At 45.2% G+C, this 19,016-nt stretch overlaps 1 protein-coding gene and 1 long non-coding RNA gene across 2 annotated transcripts in view; one reads left to right on the top strand and one right to left on the bottom strand.

Moving 5' to 3' along the window:
* KIAA0319 (KIAA0319 ortholog) overlaps nucleotides 1-19,016 on the top strand; it is a 96,426-nt gene that overhangs the window by 39,789 nt on the left and 37,621 nt on the right. The window contains exons 4-9 of the mRNA XM_073877636.1: nucleotides 10,272-10,464; nucleotides 13,214-13,312; nucleotides 14,466-14,563; nucleotides 15,656-15,743; nucleotides 17,082-17,174; nucleotides 18,910-19,002. Of these exons, the coding sequence (XP_073733737.1) occupies nucleotides 10,272-10,464; nucleotides 13,214-13,312; nucleotides 14,466-14,563; nucleotides 15,656-15,743; nucleotides 17,082-17,174; nucleotides 18,910-19,002 (664 nt within the window). The remainder of the gene's footprint in view (nucleotides 1-10,271; nucleotides 10,465-13,213; nucleotides 13,313-14,465; nucleotides 14,564-15,655; nucleotides 15,744-17,081; nucleotides 17,175-18,909; nucleotides 19,003-19,016) is intronic.
* Nucleotides 17,671-19,016, bottom strand: part of LOC141370107 (uncharacterized) — a 23,168-nt gene continuing 21,822 nt past the window's right edge. The window contains exon 3 of the long non-coding RNA XR_012373861.1: nucleotides 17,671-17,823. This is a non-coding gene — a long non-coding RNA (uncharacterized lncRNA). The remainder of the gene's footprint in view (nucleotides 17,824-19,016) is intronic.

Genomic DNA, 19,016 nt, shown 5'->3' with positions numbered 1-19,016 from the left:
GGCGGGGTGTAGGGTGTCAGCTGCTGCTTCGTCCTCAGCGAGCCTTCTGCTCCCTCATCATTGTCAGTTACCTACAATTGATAGAATTGTAAAATAGTTCAAATACAAGAAAGTCTAGAATCAGAGAACTGGGAAAGCCTATAGACAGTATTTTATTTTACACTGAAATACAAATTTTCCCTACGTTCAAATTAATTTTTTTTTAGAGATTTTATTTATTTGACAGAGAGACAGCCAGAGAGAGAATACAAGCAAGGGAGAGCAGGCAGAGGGAGAAGCAGGTTTCCCACTGAGCAGGGAGCCCGATGCGGGGCTCGATCCCAGGACCCTGGGATCATGACCTGAGGCGGAAGCAGATGCTTAACGACTGAGCCACCCAGGCGCCCCATTCAAATTAATTTTTTTTGAACTGAACTGAGTTGTAGATAATCCTTGAATTAGTGTTGATAAACATTAGATCTGCAGCATAAGAAATATTTTATTCTCCTAAAGTAGAAAGTTTGGAATTAATGACAAAAACAGATTTCTTCTCTTACCAAAAAAGTATTTAAAATAGTACAATTGTATTTAATAAAGGTGCCATGAAAATCCCATGGGGAAAAGAATAGTCTTTTCAACAAATGGTACTGGGACAACTGGATATTCCTATACAAAAACTGAATTTAGATCCCTACCTTACGCCCCATAAATTGACTCAAAACGGATTGAAGGGTATCAGAATATGTGACCCCAAAATATGCCCTTTTGGCGTAAGGATGACTTGAACTGCTTATTTTTGAGACAATACACTAACAAGAGAAGCTGTTAAAAACAACTTATCCTTTTATAAGGGAAATCTCCATTTGTAAGCCTCTCCTCCTCTGAACCAGGAAGAGGGTGATTCCAAATCAGTACAAACTCTTATTGCTGGACAAGGCGGGGACTGAAATCTGTATGTATAACAACCTTACCTTTATTTTCTGTGTTCTTCACGGAAACCTCTCATAACTGGCCCCCCACCTCCAGCATCTCTCTTTGTCTTCGGTAGAATGGCTTCCTTATTTAATTAACTTAATAGCATTCATCTTTAGGGACATGCAAATCAAAGCCATGGTGAGATACCACTTGCCCTGAGTAGCTAGAATTTAAAAGAAAGAGAACAAGTATTAGTAAGGATGGAGAAATGAGAACCCTCAGGCACTGCTGGTGGGAGAATAAAATGGTATAGGCACTTGAAAAACAGTCCAGCAGTTCCTCAAGAACATAAACATAGTGGGGCACCCGGGTGGCTCAGCTGGTTGAATGTCCGACTCTTGATTTCTGCTCAGGTCGTGATCTCAGGGTAGTAAGGTCAAGCCCCGCCTGGGCCTCTATGCTGAGCATGGAGTCTGCTTAGGATTCTGATTCCCTCACCCTTTTCCCCTCCCCCACCCCTGCTGGCACACCCGCGCTCACTGTCTCTAAGAAAAACAAAACAAGGGGCGCCTGGGTGGCTCAGTCAGTTAAGCGTCTGCCTTCAGCTCAGATCATGATCCCAGGGTCCTGGGATCGAGCCCCACATCAGGCTCCCTGCTTCTCCCTCTCCCCTTGTTTGTGTTCCCTCTCTTGTTGTGTCTCTCCCTGTCAAATAAATAAATAAAATCTTTAAAAACAAAACAAAACAAAAACCTTAAAAAAAACGATAAACATAGAGTTATCATATGACCCAGCCACTCAACCTCTAAGTCTTTACCCAAAAGGAACGAAAGCATTTGTACATACGAGGACGCGTAGCAGCATTATTCATAAAATAGTGCGACTGAACAGGACTAATTCAAGAAATTTGAAACACATCCAGATTAAATTTGTAGAGGATAAACGATGTTTCCTGTGGTTTTGTTTTCAAGTGTGCAAGACCAGAGAGATGCACCTACAAGAAGGTGTTTCGCAGTAAATAAGAATAGAAAAAAAGAAACAAGGCATTTGAGACTCTTGTTGACCCAGCCAGATGTAAATTGAAGGTCGAAATGGGGGGCGGGGGGTGCCCATTGCTTCCATGGAGGATCCATTTTCTTTGGGTGAGGTATGTCAAGGAGGACCTGCATGCTGACGACTCAGCCAGGAGCGCTCTGTGGAGGCCATGGCACAGGGCCCAAGAGTGAGTGAGGAACTGGCATGCCCTTCCAGCCTCGAGAAGCGCCGTGGTGGGGAAGGAAATGGTCTGGAGAGGAGGCAGGAGTGGAGTCGTCCCCTCAGCTGTGACCTGGTGGTGGCTGTGAACCCTTCGAGCGGCGCCTTAATGTTTCCCACCACTGTCTATGGACTCCATTCTTTATTTCAACTTGGTAGTAATATTTCAAGACTGTCTAAAACTAAAAAGTCTGGTTTATCTTGTGGCATTTACGGAGGCTGTAAAGGAGAGGGGGTCTGTTGATCAGATGGGAGGGGCCACCAAATGTGGGGCAAGCTGGTCAGGTGGAGGCCGGCGGTGCGGGGGTTGAGAATTCACCCAGGGCAGAACAGAGGAGATAGAAGTTTATTGAACACACTGCGAGGGAGCTGTGGGCAGGACAGCAAAGCACAGAGGGCTGCCAGGAGGCGGTGGTGGGGGGCTGTAGTTAAGGGGGAATTGGGGGGGGAGGTGAGGAGGTGTGGGGACGTATGCAGTTTTCCCTTTTGGGGACCTGTGTTCAGGTGTTAGTAGCCCATTGGTCACCTGGGGTTATGGATGTTTTGAGGTGCGTCACCTTAGAGCCTGTCTTTATTCAAGCCAGGGGGTTAGGGGGCCACTGTGGGCCCTCTGCCTTACTCCGGTTTCTGTTCTCTACAGAGGCATCACGATAATATGCTGTGAACACCTGTTCTGGAGCTCTGGTTTGCAGGGATTCTGAACTTCCTACTATTCTCAGCACAGATGCGATGAACAGTCTCTTATATTAGCACTCACTTTACAAACCTTGATGTCTGAAACCTCAAAGAAACCAAGCATCTTAAAATTGTGGTCGACCCTGTAGGGGTTCAGAATGTCATCCCCAAACATGGCACTTTGGCATATTGATTATTTTGAATTAATGGTACCGAGGAAACGATGGTGTAGGAAGGACAATCTGACCCGCCGCCCTGCGCCAGGAGGGCATTTAGGAGGGAAGACTGTATTCAAGAAGACAATATACACAAACCCTGTTCCTTCTTTACCATCAACTGCCCCCAAGTCGAGACCCCTTTGTCCTGTCAATTCTTCACAAATCTATTATTTCTTTGTCTAAAATGTATTAAATCTTCTGTTTTGGCCATTTCTTTGCATTTCCTATCTTTACGGGATACCTGTACATACCTTTGTACATACATAATTAAATTTGTTTTCCTTCTGTTAATCTGCCTTTTTATTATGGGGAGTGGTGGTCTCACCCAAAAAACTAGAGGGGTATAAGGAAAATTAATTTTCTTTTCCTATAACCCACTACCTGTTTTTTTTTTTTTTTTTTAACATATAATGCATTATTTGTTTCAGGGGTACAGGTCTGTGATTCATCAGTCTTACACAATTCACAGTGCTCACCATAGCACATACCCTCCCCAATGTCCATCACCCAGCCACCCCATCCCTCCCAACCCCCTCCACTCCAGCAACCCTCAGTTTGTTTCCTGAGATTAAGTCTCTTATGGTTTGTCTCCCTCTCTGGTTTCCTCTTGTTTCATTTTTCCCTCCCTTACCCTATGATCATCTGTCTTGTTTCTCAAATTGCTCTTATCAGTGAGATCATATGATACTTGTCTTTCTCTGATTTACTTATTTTGCTTAGCATAATACCCTCTAGTTCCATCCACATCGTTGCAAATGGCAAGATTTCATTTTTTGATGGCTGCATAATATTCCATTGTATATATATATACCACATCTTCTTTATCCATTCATCTGTTGATGGACATCTAGGCCGTTTCCATAGTTTGGCTATTGTGGACATTGCTGCTATAAATATTGGGGTGCACGTGCCCCTTCAGATCACTACATTTGTATCTTTGGGGTAAATACCTAGTAGTGCAATTGCTGGGTTGTAGGGTAGCTCTATTTTCAACTTTTTTTTTTAAAGATTGTCTTTATTTATTAGAGAGAGAGAGAGCGATAGAGAATAGGAGCAAAGGGGGGGAGCGGGGAGAGGGAAAAGCAGGCTCCCCACTGAGCAGGGAGCCCGATACAGGGCTCGATTCCAGCATCCTGGGATCATGACCTGAGGCAAAGGCAGACGCTTAATGACTGAGCCACCCAGGCGCCCCATTTTCAACTTTTTGAGGACCCTCCATACTGTTTTCCAGAGTGGATGCACCAGCTTGCATTCCCACCAACAGTGTAGGAGGGTTCCCCTTTCTCCACATCCCCGCCAACATCTGTCGTTTCCTGACTTGTTAATTTTAGCCATTCTGACTGGTGTGAGATGGTATCTCATTGTGGTTTTGATTTGTACTTCCTTGATGCTGAGCGATATTGGGCACTTTTTCATGTGTCTGTTGGACATTTAAATGTCTTCTTTGGAAAAATGTCTGTTCATGTCTTCTGCCCATTTCTTCATTGGATCATTTGTTCTTTGGGTGTTGAGTTTGGTAAATTCTTTATAGATTTTGGATACTAGCCCTTTATCTGACAGGTCATTTGCAAATATCTTCTCCCATTCTGTCAGTTGTCTTTTGGTTTTATTGACGGTTTCTTTTGCTGTGCAAAAGCTTTGTATCTTGATGAAGTCCCAGTAGTTCATTTTTGCCCTTGCTTCCCTTGCCTTTGGTGATGTTTCTAGGAAGAAGTTGCTGCGGCTGAGGTCGAAGAGGTTGCTGCCTGTGTTCTCCTCTAGGATTTTGATGGATTCTTGTTTCACATTTAGGTCTTTCATACATTTGGGGTCTGTTTTTGTGTGTGGTGTAAGGAAATGGTCCGGTTTCATTCTTCTGCATGTGGCTGTCCAATTTTCCCAACACCATTTGTTGAAGAGACTGTCTTTTTTCCATTGGACATTCTTTCCTGCTTTGTCAAAGATGAGTTGACCATAGAGTTGAGGGTCCGTTTCTGGGTTCTCTATACTGTCCCATTGATCTATGTGTCTGTTTTTGTGCCAGTACCATACCATCTTGATGATTACAGCTTTGTAATAGAGCTTGAAGTCCGGAATTGTGATGCCACCAGCTTTGGTTTTCTTTCTCAACATTCCTCTGGCTATTTGGGGTCTTTCCTGGTTCCATACAAATTTTAGGATTATTTGTTCCATTTCTTTGAAAAAAGTGGATGGTATTTTGATAGGGATTGCATTAAATATGTAGATTGCTCTAGGTAGTATTGACACATTCACAATATTTGTTCTTCCAATCCATGAGCATGGAACGTTTTTCCATTTCTTTGTGTCTTCCTCAATTTCTTTCATGAGTATTTTATAGTTTTCTTAGTACAGATTCTTTGCCTCTTTGGTTGGATTTATTCCTAGGTATCTTATGGTTTTGGGTGCAATTGTAAGTGAGATTGATTCCTTAATTTCTCTTTCTTCTGTCTTATTGTTGGTGTATAGGAATGCCACTGATTTCTGTGCATTGATTTTATATCCTGCTACTTGCCTGAATTCCTGTATGAGTTCTAGCAGTTTTGGGGTGGAGTCTTTTGGGTGTTCCACATAAAGTATCATATCATCTGCAAAGAGTGAGAATTTGACTTCTTCTTTGCCGATTTGGATGCCTTTGATTTCTTTTTGTTGTCTGATTGCTGTGGCTAGAACTTCTAATACTATGTTGAACAGCAGTGGTGATAATGGACATCCTTGCCGTCTTCCTGACCTTAGGGGGAAAGCTCTCAGTTTTTTCCCATTGAGAATGATATTCACTGTGGGTTTTTCATAGATGGCTTTTATGATATTGAGGTGTGTACCCTCTATCCCTATACTCTGAAGAGTTTTAATCAAGAAAGGATGCTGTACTTTGTCAAATGCTTTTTCTGCATCTATTGAGAGGATCATATGGTTCTTGTTCTTTCTTTTTTTAATGTACTGTATCGCATTGATTGATTTGTGGATGTTGAACCAACCTTGCAGTCCAGGAATAAATCCCACTTGGTCGTGGTGAATAATCCTTTTAATGTACTGTTGGATCCTATTGGCTAGTATTTTGGTGAGAATTTTTGCATCCATGTTCATCAGGGATATTGGTCTGCATTCTTCTTTTTGATGGGGTCTCTGTCTGGTTTTGGGATCAAGGTAATGCTGGCCTCATAAAGTGAGTTTGGAGGTTTTCCTTCCATTTCTTTTTTTTTTTTTTAAGATTTTATTTATTTGACAGAGAGAGACAGCGAGAGAGGTTACACAAGCAGGGGGAGTTGGGGAGGGAGAAGCAGGCTTCCCACTGAGCAGGGAGCCCGATGTGGGGCTCAATCCCAGGACCCTGGGATCATGACCTGAGCTGAAGGCAGACGCTTAACGACTGAGCCACTCAGGCACCCCTTTCCTTCCATTTCTATTCTTTGAAACAGCTTCAGAAGAATAGGTATTAATTCTTCTTTAAATGTTTGGTAGAATTACCCTGAGAAGCCATCTGGGCCCGGGCTCTTGTTGGGAGATTTTTGATGACTGCTTCAATTTCCTTACTGGTTATGGGTCTGTTCAGGTTTTCTATTTCTTCCTGGTTCAGTTTTGGTAGTTTCTACGTCTCTAGGAATGCATCCATTTCTTCCAGATTATCTAATTTGCTGGCATATAGTTGCTCATAATACGTTCTTATAATTGTATTTCTTTCATGTTGGTTGTGATCTCTCCTCTTTCATTCATGATTTATTTATTTGGGTCCTTTCTCTTTTCTTTTTGATCAGTCTGGCCAGGGTTTATCAGTCTTATTTATTCTTTCAAAGAACCAGCTCCTAGTTTCACTGATCTGTTCTACTGTTCTTTGGGTTTCTATTTCATTGATTTCTGCTCTGATCTTTATTATTTCTCTTCTTCTGCTAGGTTTGGCTTTTTTTACTGTTCTTTCTCCAACTCCTTTAGGTGAAGGGTTAGGTTGTGTATTTGAGACCTTTCTTGTTTCTTGAGAAAGGCTTGTATTGCTATATACTTTCCTCTTAGGACCGCCTTTGCTGCATCCCAAAGATTTTGAACCGTTGTGTTTTCATTTTCATTTGTTTCCATGAATTTTTTTAAATTCTTCTCCAATTTCCTGGTTGACCCATTCATTCTTTAGTAGGATGCTCTTTAGCCTCCATATATTTGAGTTCTTTCCAACTTTCCTCTTGTGATTTGAGTTCTAGTTTCAAAGCATTGTGGTCTGAAAATATGTGGGGAATGATCCCAATCTTATGGTACTGGTTGAGACCTGATTTGTGACCCAGGATGTAATCTGTTCTGGAGAATGTTCCATGGGCACTAGAGAAGAATGTGTATTTTGTTGCTTTGGTATGGAATGTTCTGAATATGTCTGTGAAGTCCATCTAGTCCAGTGTGTCATTTAAAGCCTTTATTTCCCTGTTCATCATTTTTTTTTTTAAGATTTTTTTATTTATTCATTCGAGACACAGAGATACAGGGAGAGAGAGAGCATGAGCAGGGGGAGAAGCAGGCTCTCCGCTGAGCAGGGAGCCCGATGCGGGGCTCGATCCCAGGACTCTGGGATCATGACCTGAGCTGAAGGCAGCTGCTTAACTGACTGAGCCACCCAGGTACCCTTTATCTCTCCTTCTATTTTCAATGACAGCCTAGCTGGATATAGTATTCTTGGCTGCATATTTTTCTCATTTAGTGCGCTGAATATATCATGCCAGTCCTTTCTGGCCTGCCTGGTCTCTGTGGATAGATAGGTCTGCTGCCAGTCTAATGTTCCTACCGTTGTAGGTTACAGACCTCTTGTCCCGAGGTGTTTTCAGGATTTTCTCTTTGTTTGAGACTTGAGAGTTTTACTATTAGATGTCGGGGTGTTGACCTATTTTTATTGATTTTGAGGGGGGGTTCTCCGTGCCTCCTGTATTTTGATGCTTGTTTCCTTCCCCAAATTAGGGAAGTTCTCTGCTATAATTTGCTCCAATATACCTTCTGCCCCTCTCTCTCTTTCTTCTTCTTCTGGGATCCCAATTATTCTAATGTTGTTTCGTCTTATCGTATCACTTATCTCTCGAATTCTCCCCTCATGATCCTATAGTTGTTTATCTCTTTTTCTCAGCTTCTTTATTCTCCATCATTTGGTCTTCTATATCGCTGATTCTCTCTTCTGCCTCATTTATCCTAGCAGTTAGTGCCCCCATTTTTGATTACACCTCATTAATAACCTTTTTGATTTCGACTTGGTTAGATTTTATTTCTCCAGAAAGGGATGCTCTAGTATATTCTATGCTTTTTTTCCAGCCCAGCTAGTATCTTTATAATTGTCATTCTGAATTCTAGTTCCAACATCTTACTAATGTCTGTATTGATTAGGTCCCTGGCAGTCGGTACTGCCTCTTGCTCTTTTTTTGAGGTGAGTTTTTCCGTCTTGTCATTTTGTCTAGAGGAGAATAGATGAATGAGAGAACAAAATGCTAAAAGGGTAAAAATGACCCCAGAAAAATATACACTAACCAAATCAGAAGAGACCCAAAACCAGGGGGAAAAGAAAGGGAAACAAACAAAAAATGAATATGATCAGGCTGATGAATATAACAGAGCCACACACTAGAGTTTGCATTTATTTTGGTCTGTTAGGAGAAATTGCCTCCCAAAATTTTTAAAAAAGAGAAACATATATATACAAAAATAAGGGTAAATATGATGAAGTGGTGGAATATGACTGTAAAGATAAAAATTAAAAAAGATTTTAAAAAAGGAATTGATGTTGGTTGAAAAAGGAAAGAAGAAAAATTCAACTAAAAAAGTAGAAAAAGAAAAAAATAAAGAAAATTAAAAAAATTATCTTTGAACGACTAAAGAATCATGGTAAAAAAGCCATGAATTCTATGTGCAGTATTCCCCTAGCGCGGGAGTTCTGCCGTTCTCATTGATTGGTTAACTTGGTCTTGGCCTGCTGGCTGTTCTTGCTGATCTGGGGGAGGGGCCTGTTGCCGTGGTTCCCAAATGTCTTTGCCGGTCCGGGCTGAGTAATCTGCTCGGGTTTGCTCTCGGGAGCTTTTGTTCCCTGCGAGCTTTCTGTACAGCTTTGGAGGATGAGAGTGAAAATGGGGGCTTCCCAATCTCCGCCCCAGAGGAGCCGAGAACTCGGGGCCTGTTCCTCAGTCCTGCCAGCCCCCAGAGAAAAGCAGTTCTCAGCCCCCAGAGAAAAGCAGTCAGTCACTCCCGTCTCCCCGGTCTCTGGCCGCATTCCGTGCTCACCCGGCCTGTGACCAGGCGTTTCCATCTCTGGCTCATGACTTGGTGTGGAGTCTCCAAACCCAGCAGATCCCTGTGCTGTGCTCCCGTGCCTCTCCTCCTGGGAGAGGAAGGGGAGTCTCCCCGGATGTGCTGCTTGTTGGGTCCCTGATGGAGGCACATTGGATATAATTTAAAAACTTGAAGTTGGCTGGGGCGCCTGGGTGGCTCAGTCAGTTAAGCGTTAGACTCTTGATCTCGGCTCAGGTCATGATCTTTGGGTGGTGGGATCAAGCCCCATGTCGGGTTTCCTGCTTAGTTGGATCTCCTTCTCTCCCTTTCCCTCTTCCCCAACCCCACTCAAATAAATAAATCTTAAAAAAAAAGCTTTAGTTGGCTAACTAGAACTGTAACTTCCGGTTACTTTATACACAATAGTCGTTATAATTAGAGATTGTTTACTCTAGAAGCCTGGTTGTTGAATTACCTGTCTTCAGTTTTTGCCTTATTGACTAGTTCAGAGGCCCACTACAGTTATTTTGTCTCTTTTGATCTTTGCATGTGTGTGTTCACTTATAATAACTGTCCAACCCACAGTTTTCTTACGTATTTTTTTTAATAGATAGCAGAGAGAATATTTGAAAGAGATGGTCTAGGGGCGCCTGGGTGGCTCAGCCAGTTAAGCATCCAACCCTTGGTTTCAGCTCAGGTCGCGATCTCAGGGTTCTGGGATCAAGCCCCACATTGGGCCCCCTGCTCAGCGGGGAATCTACTTGAGATTCTCTCTCCCTCCTCCGCCGCCACTCACAAGCATATGCGTGCACACTTGCTCTCTCTCTCATAAATTAATAAATCTTCAAAAAAAAAAAAAACATGGTCTAGAGTTCTAACATTTTGTGATATTAAACATGGTATTTTGAATGCCACTGAATCTCATTTATGTAAAAGCTCAGTGACATTGTGTTGCTTGACGTCGTTTTTTCCTTTCCTACCAGTTTGTCTTTGTGATTGATCTCCTAGGTTCTCATGCCTTCCCGTCATCCTCCTCCAGCCAGAGTGGCATTCCACCCAGCCTCCACAGAGAAGAGCCCGCTTCCCACAGTCCCTGTGCAGAGCCCAGAGCATGGCGCCCCGACCCCTCCCACTAGCCTCGTCCCTGCTGAGCCCACCCCACCAGAGCAACCTGCGTCTCCGACCACTGCTCCCAGGACAGGTAACTGTGAGAACAGTACAGCTGGAGGAAAAGTACAAAACCATGCTGTCAAATAGACTAGTGGCAACGTTAAGGTTTACTCGTCCCCTCCAGGCGCATCTTCAAGCCTCTCTCCTGTGCTAGAAACGGTGCTCCACATCAGCAATGAAAACATGAACTTTGTCTGTTCCCTCAGTGATCTATAGGGCAGCCAATGCGAGGGACTGGTGAATAGCTGGTTTTCATATCCTATGGTAAGTGCTGTGACAGGAGCGATGGGAGATGCCCCGCCTGACCTTTCAGAAGGGCCAGGGAAGCCTTTCCAGAGGTGACGATGCTGGGACAGAACAAGCCAGCTAAAATGGGGTTGGTGTGTTGTGCAAGTCAGGGCAGCGATGTGTAATAATGATAATGATAATTCTATTCCGTGAGTACTTACCGAGCACTGGGCACTGTGCTCAGCGTTTCCTACCCTGTGCAAGAGAATGAAAGTACAGGGGTGCTGTGACATTCTGGGAGAGCAGTCAGGAGGTCAGTCTGGCTGGAGCTGATCATGTGCTTGAGAGGGAAGGGCAAGGTATGAATCTGGAGTGGTAAGCAGGGCAAGATTTCAGAAGATCTGTAAGATCTGTAATCTGTGCTAAGGAATTTGTGCTTTATCGGGTAAGTATAGAGAATCTCTGAGTGATTTTAAGCAGGAAAATGAAATGATGAGATTTGTCTTCAAGAAAATAATACGGAGTCGACTGGAGACAAGAAGATCCATTAGGACTAGAGGCAGTGGTTGCAAGGATGGAGAGAAGGAACCAGGCTGAAGCGTTACCAGGGGGCTGGAATCGTTGGGATTTGATGAGTGGCTCACTGGCAGGATCTCAGGACTCTGAGATCGATGAGCATGTGAGACTGCAAGTTAGATGAGCAGTGGCTGAAGATAAAGGATCAGGATTCGTCAGCAGAGAGGTGATAACTGAAGGCTGAGGGCACACATGGCACCTTCCAGGGAGGGCGGTGGGTGAGCTCGGGAGAGGCCTGAAGAGGACCCCTGGAGACGTCATTACATTAGGAGCTGGAAGAGCAGAGGGAGCCTACAGAGCTGGCTGAGTGGTCTTGCCAGAGAGGCAGCATATCAGGAGGAGGGCATGGATTGAGGGAAGGAAAGAGAGACTTCCAAGTAGGAAGATGTCATGAAGGAGCCAGGGGTTGCAGAGATCATGGCAAACACTGAAGAGCTCCCATTAGATTTACTAATAAAGGAGGTATTGGAGACCTTGTTTCCTAAGCCATTCTGTGGGGATAACCCTCTCTGTCTTGTTGATTTGCTTTGATCCTGAGCTTGAGTACAGAGAAGGGTAATAGGAGAAGAGAAGACATGTGGTGTTTTGGAAAGGAAACCAGCCTGGGAAGTTGGAGCCTTGGGTTCTAATAGGACCTATTGCATGGAGTTGTTAGAAGCTTAGATGAAGTGATCATTTTAAAGTCCTTGGAATGGAGCCTGGCACAGTGTAATCTGGTATGTGTGTCTGTTGAGATAAATACATTTAAATTAATTATTGGTGATCTCTTATTGCTAATTATTCGTATAACTGAGCAATTATTTGGCCTTTTAGGGCTCGGTTCCCTCATGTGTAAAATGATAAGTTGGGACCAGTGTCCCCTCTGGGTCCACAATTGCTGATTTTCAGGGCAAAGAGTCCGTGGAAGTGATGGGAGAGAGCAGCCTGAGACACCAGGGAGGCCCCTGCAGCTGGTGCAGGAAAGGCACTGGAAGGACAGGGTACTGACTGTGAGGGCAGGAGTGGGTTTGAGCCGCATGGCCCCCAGCATCTTGAAGGAGCTGAGGCCTCTACAGAGCACTCAGCTTAAAAAAAAGGCAAAAACAAAAGTTTGCTTTTCTCTGTGTGATATCTTGACATGTCTCAGTTGTATTGTACAAGTGAAACGAATGTCCAGTTGCGTCCAGCCAGTTGAATACATCAGTGTTCTGCTGGTTATAGAGAAGGTGAATGAACATGGTTCGGAATGCCGGTTTAGTGGAGAAGTGCTTTTGATGAGAGTGAACATCCCCGCTGCCTGAGTTAAAATCGCCTTTTTGTGGAGGTTGACTGCGTTTTCTCTTGGAAAGTTTCCAAGAGCAAGGCCATTAGCGATAATTCATGAGGCTATCAGAACTGAGCGGTATGTGACTAATGATATAGAAACACTTATGATTACACTCAATTTTTTAATAAAAATAGCACATACCAGGGAGTCAGGAAGTGCTAAGTCTGGTAGGAGAGAAGAGACTCAACCCACAGTACCCTGGTTACCCAACACTGTGCTCAGTCAATCCAAATCATATTTTCTTCACCTTGTCACCTCCCATGGATAACTTAAAATTTACGAAACCTGTCCTGCAGCATAATATAGGTCGTGGTGCAGTTACTAGTCAGAGGAAAGAAGCGTCTTAGATAAAATCAGAGGGAGAACTATTATAAAAGTATGTTATGTTATCTAAAAACAAATCTCGGGGCTCCTGGGTGGCTCAGTCGTTAAGCGTCTGCCTTCAGCTCAGGTCATGATCCCAGGGTCCTGGGATCGAGCCCCACGTCGGGCTCCCTGCTCGGGGGGGAGCCTGCTTCTCCCTCTCCCCCTGCCCCTCCTCTCTGTTTCTCAAGAATGAATAAATAAAATCTTAAAAAAATAAGTAAATAAATAACAAAGCTATCGTAGGGCAGTAATATAACATCATTATTGTTTATAAAGGGCTGTACTATTTCTAATCAACTTGTAGTGAAAGCACTCACAGTGTCCGCCGGGGAGAATCTTGTAATGACTTTACCGGAGAACCAAGTGGAACTGAAGGCTTTTGTTGTGCGCGCGCCACCTGCAGGTGAGAGCTTGACTTCCCTTCGTGACACCAGAGGCCGGTGGGCTGGGTCTCTCTTCACTGGTCTTTACAGGTTACTCACGGCACTGCGAGAGGTCGCAGCTGAAGCCTGGAGAGTGCTGACGAGGCTTTGGTGGTCATGAGCATTCAGCCTCACTGAGGTAGTTTAAAATCGAAGAGGAGTGTGGGAAACTGAATACAGGACATATCCTTCCATTGGTCGGGACGGAAAGTCACGCTTTTTTGCGGATGCAAAGCAAGGGATGAGTTAGAGCAGGAGAGGCGTCCCCGTCCCAGAGCCTGAGCTGTGGTGACCCGCAGAGCCTGGGAAGATTGCACCGAGAGGAGACAGGGAGTGTGGCTGCAGCTCTGTTGACAGGTATTCTAGTATTGACAGCAGAGCTCTGAAGTGCTCAGGGTGCCTCACACCAGCTCCTCGAAACATGTTGCTCAAAATGCCCTTTCTTCTGCTCGAGCAACGCTCTCCTCTTCCCCAAACATGGGTACTCTCCCCCTGACCTGTCAGAGGTCTTCTTTCTTAGGGTATGTTCATTCCCACAGTGCTGAGTGGTTCTCATTCAGGTTGGTTCCTTCATTCGTGCCCCTCCCTACCACAGATGGGTTGACATCGAAGCAGAGATGATGATATTTGGCATTTGTCTGTAATGCTGTCGGCTGAGGCACTTCTCCCTTGAACTACTAGCATCTCACGGTGGGAGACATACAGAAGGTTTCATCCATGTTTGTGTCCTTAAAGAAACCCCCACAACAGATGAAACCAATGGAAATCTTGCCTTTTATTAAAAGGAGAAGAAGTACAATGGATTATACTAGGTAGAAATGTATACGTACATCCATAGTCACCCTGAAAGGAATGTCACCAGATGCTACATGGGAGATCAGGGAGACGTTTTCTTTCTTTCACTTTCGACATGTCATGAGTTTTGCATAAGCTGTATGTTCTTCTAATAGAACGAAAATTAGAAGGGTGGGAAACCCTGCTATTCCTTCCCTGCGTGAAGGTTGGCGGTGGAGTTCAGAGTCTCAGGCACCCCTCCTGCTGGAGTCAGGGCTGTCATCCTCTTGCCTCCGCCCAGACTGTGTACGGCGACCTTCCTGAGCTTATGACGACTCACATTTCTGTTTTTGCTCCCAGAAACCACCTACAGCTACGAATGGAGTTTAATAAGCCACCCTGCCAACTACCGAGATGAAATAAAAGAAAGACACACGCAGACTCTTCATGTCTCCCACGTAAGTAACTGGAGGCCGCTTGTGTCTGATGGCCTGCCAGAGAATTCCGTTAACTCGTCAGCTGTTGAACCCCAAAATCTGTTTTATGATGACGATCAGAGGAAGGTGATAAGTGAATGAACTTCCTACCATGTAGACAGACAGGCAGATGGTGAAAGAAGGAGACTTTCAGATGGTTTTTCTTTATTTGAATGACTTGGCATTTCAGCTTGGAGAAAAGAGGCTGCTTGCTCAAGGGTCTCTGTGGTGAGGTTGCAAAGTCTATCTTCTAAGTCCCATCCTCTCTCTCTCTCTTTTTTTTTTTATTTCAAAGATTTTATTTATTCATTCATGAGAGACAGAGACCGAGAGGAGGGGGAGTGGGAGAGGGAGAAGCAGGCTTCCCGCCGAGCTGGGAGCCCGATGCGGGGCTCGACCCCAGGACCCTGGGATCCTGACCTGAGCCGAAGGCAGATGCTTAACGGCTGAGCCGCCCAGGCGCCCCGGCCCTGTTCTCTGTGCAGTGGCAGAGACATTCTGGCTCTGCTTCCCAGCAGAGCTGCCAGTAATCCCATTCCAGCTCCCAAATGCTTTGGCTTCAGGAGGTAGGCCCCTCACCAGGAGAAACACGCCCCGCTTCCAGACCATAAGGATCAATAAACTGACTGAGCTGCCCGGGGTCTGGTTTCCCGCCTGATGACTATCTCCTCTTGGTTCCTGAGACCGCGCAGCTGGGGGTGAGCGCGAGCTCCCCTCTCGCCTGCGTCCCTGAGCCCCGCTTCTCCGAGTGTGGCGCCCAGACCACCGACGGCTGCCTCACCCAGCGACTTAGTAAAACAGTGTGATTCCCACGCCCACGAGCTGCTGCCCTCGGCCGTTCTGGTTCCATGGGCACCTGTCCGGCCCGTGAGCATCTGTAACCAGGCCGTGGGCCCTTCTGCGTGACCCTTGACCCCGGGGCAGTGTTGGCAGCGCTCCTGAGGAGATGCTCCCCAGCCCCTGCACTCCGCTCACTTCAGGACCGCGGCTTCTGCGAGGTGTTAGCACTTCCTAGGCAGTGGACCCGTCACGTCTTTCGTGTGTTTACCTGTGTAACTTTTCTTTACGTTGCAGTTGTCAGCAGGACTTTATGCCTTCAAAGTAGCAGTTTCTGGTGAAAATGCCTTTGGAGAAGGATTTGTCAATGTCACGGTTAAGCCAGGTAAGCCTGTGTGAGAGAATGCGTGTATCTCCGTTTTGGGTGCCTGAATAACTTGCTAATCTATCTTTTTTATTTTTACGTTTGGCTCTCCTCTAGAGAAAATATGCAATGATTCTCGTTTGTTCTTTTGTTTTCCTTTCTGAGGTCTGTGTAATTCTTAGTACTTGCTTAACGCTGCTATTTAAGGTTGCCCGGTTACCGCTGACCTGAGGGGTGGCACACGGCCGCCCCTTGGCCGTCTCTTTTGCTCTGGTCACTCCTCCACCTCCTTCCCCAGGACTCAGCCTCACCTTCTGTGGGGGGTGGGGAGGGGGTGCGGGTTTCAGATAGTCAGCTGAGCACCTGAGGGGTCAGGGGGATGTATGCACTGAGCACTCAGGCCCCCAGCAACCCCCAGGCCAGTGCACTCGTATGAATTAGAAACAGGGGCCCCTTTTGCCAGGTGGGCCCAGCCTGCACACCTGAGGCGGCCCGCCTGTCTGCCGGCTCTTACCTCTCAGCTGTCCCTCAGGCTTTGCACATTCTGCCTGAGTGTTATTCCAGCCAGAGCGTGGTGCTGCGGGAGGGGAGGGTGCATGCACTCAAAGATTGAAGACCCAGGTGACGGCTCACGAACCTGGAACTGGACTCCACTGCTCCTTGCCTGCAGTTAGCGATCATGTTCTTTGATGAAGCCCTGGGTTATTATCACACATGTCCCCTGAGCCTGGGCTTATCTGCAGAAATGTAAATCTGCAGACAAGCTCCTAAAAACTTAATAGGAAAGTTCCAAACCGTTCGGAATTACTCTCCACAGTCGAGCCTGTAGGGTAAATGCCTTTTTTTTTTTAAGATTTTATTTATTGGGGCGCCTGGGTGGCTCAGTCGGTTAAGCATCTGCCTTCCCCTCAGGTCATGATCCCAGGGTCCTGGGATCGAACCCTGCATTGGGCTCCCTGCTCCACGGGGAGCCTGCTTCTCCCTCTGCCTCTGCCCCTCCCCTCTGCGCATGCTCACACTCTCTCTCTGACAAAATAAAATAAAATAGAAAAAAAGATTTTATTTATTTATTTGAGAGAGAGAGTGAAAGCGAAAGAGAGAGAGCATGGGCAGGGGGAGGAGCAGAGGGAAGCAGATTCCCTACTGAGTGGGGAGCCCAATGCAGACTCGATCCTGGGACTCTGGGATCATGACCTGAACCTAAGACAGATGCTTAACCGACTGAGCCACCCAGGTGGCCCAGGATAAACACCTTCTTGACAGGATGTTCATAACCAACTTTTTAAAAGCAGATGATTTTATTGGGGTTATGATCTGTGCACATATAAGCGGCTCAGTGTCCCTTTCTCTGTCACACAGCTAGAAGAGTGAACCTGCCCCCCACAGCAGTGGTTTCTCCCCAGATGCAAGCCCTCACCCTGCCTTTGACGTCGGCCTTCCTCGATGGCAGCCGTGGGTACCTGTGACACGTCAGGGCCTCTGCCCTGCGCGGGGCAAGGTTGTGTGGTGCTGGGGGTGGAGGCTGGGAGGGCTCATGCACCAAGGAGGACGCAGGAGCGTCTCTGTCATTGGGCGTGTGGCTCATAGCCCTGGGGCCTCTTCATCACAGCTTTTGTGCCATGCTCACCTTGCAGTCAGTTATGTCCCACCTGTCCGTGAAGGCTTCTTTAGAGCCTAACTGTTCAATTCAGAATTAAAGTGATTCTTAGAGAATCTGCTTTTGATAAGGTATATGTGATGAGCAATTGGAAAATCACGTTCACAAATATGAGAAGGGTTGCCTTCATCTAGGGCGGGTAGTGTTTTGTTAATTCAATCGGACTTCATTCCTTCTCTTATATGTGGAAGGGACCCCTGACTCCAGGCCTCCGTGCAAGTGAGAGTAGATGACAACATTTCCTACGTTTGGCAGTATATTAATATAGATAGAGACGTATGACAACATATGACAAAATACATTCAATCTCAGTGTAGCCAGTATTTGCATTTATGTACATTTTATCACAAAGCTAATACCAGAGCTGGTGGAGTAAAGAATCGTTGCCTTGGTTGTTGGAAGAAGGGTAATTCTCAGCAGCTAATGCGGCTCCATTTTGCAAATCTGCAAATATACAGAAATCACACTGACCTCATCATCTGCGCCTATTCAAATATAAATATCCACACTTCCCCCCTTCCCAGCATGAAAACAAAGCATATTTTAGGTGAAAATATTTACATGAGGAAATGTACCACATTTTGATTTCTCTAGTGCAGGACGGCTTAGGTATAGGAAAGTGGGATTATTAATCTGTCACTTGAACTAGTTGGTTCTTTCCCTGCATTAGATGCAGCGGGCTCCCTTCCAGGTCTAAGTCTCTGTGATTCTATGTAGCACATTGGTTTGCTCTCTTCTAAAGCAGAGAGGGGAAGTTTTCTTGTAGGATACTACCTTTCTCTGGATTTACACCTGAATGATGTGGGTAGTAAAGGCGTGTTGTATTTATATGTAAGCATCTCTTAGTTCTTTATCGGTCACTTCCAATATGTACAGAAAATACCAGGAAGGTATCACGTGCTGAAGTCAAGATGAGTAGAAGTAGCATTTCAATATGGTACATCTGCTTGACTCCCGTTCTTAAAAAAGCAAGAGTGCCTGTCACTGTGCTTTTTTAAATTCACAACTGAGGAAATTCAGGAGTAAAATAGTGATGATAGTTTAGGGAGAAGAAGAAATCCTCCTGCCAGCACATAAGACATGTCCATTGAAATCTATGTAATTCTGTAATTCCATGCAAAAACAAATTTAAGCATGAAGACGATAAATTACAAAATTTATGTTTTACTGTTGTTGCATTTCATTCTAGCCTTCACTTATTTTTAAATCTTTATTCGCGGAACATAACGAATACCGTGGAGGACATTAGGAGAAGGAAGGGAAAAATGAAGGGGGGAAATCGGAGGGGGAGATGAACCATGAGAGACTATGGACTCCGAGAAACAAACTGAGGGTTCTAGAGGGGAGAGGGGTGGGGGGATGGGTTAGCACAGTAATGGGTATTAAGGAGGGCACGTACTGCATGGGGCACTGGGTGTTATACGAAAACAATGAATCATGGAACACTGCATCAAAAACTAATGATGTACTGTATGGTGACTAACATACTAAAATAAAATAAAATTTAAATAAGTAAATAAATCTTTCTAGAAAGTACGGATGACACTAAAATTGTGAGTTACTGCTGGGAAGAAATTAGCGGCCCGTTCCGAGAGGAGACTCCCGCAGATTCCCCCGTCTTACATCTGTCTAACCTC

Source organism: Callorhinus ursinus, unplaced genomic scaffold (genome assembly GCF_003265705.2).
Source record: "Callorhinus ursinus isolate GAN/ISIS: 27379988/994484 unplaced genomic scaffold, GSC_fseal_2.0 scaffold26, whole genome shotgun sequence".
In the NCBI taxonomy this organism is placed as follows: domain Eukaryota; kingdom Metazoa; phylum Chordata; class Mammalia; order Carnivora; family Otariidae; genus Callorhinus; species Callorhinus ursinus.
The sequence above is the reverse complement of the archived record's forward strand: the minus strand, read 5'-3'. Positions and strand labels throughout refer to the sequence as shown.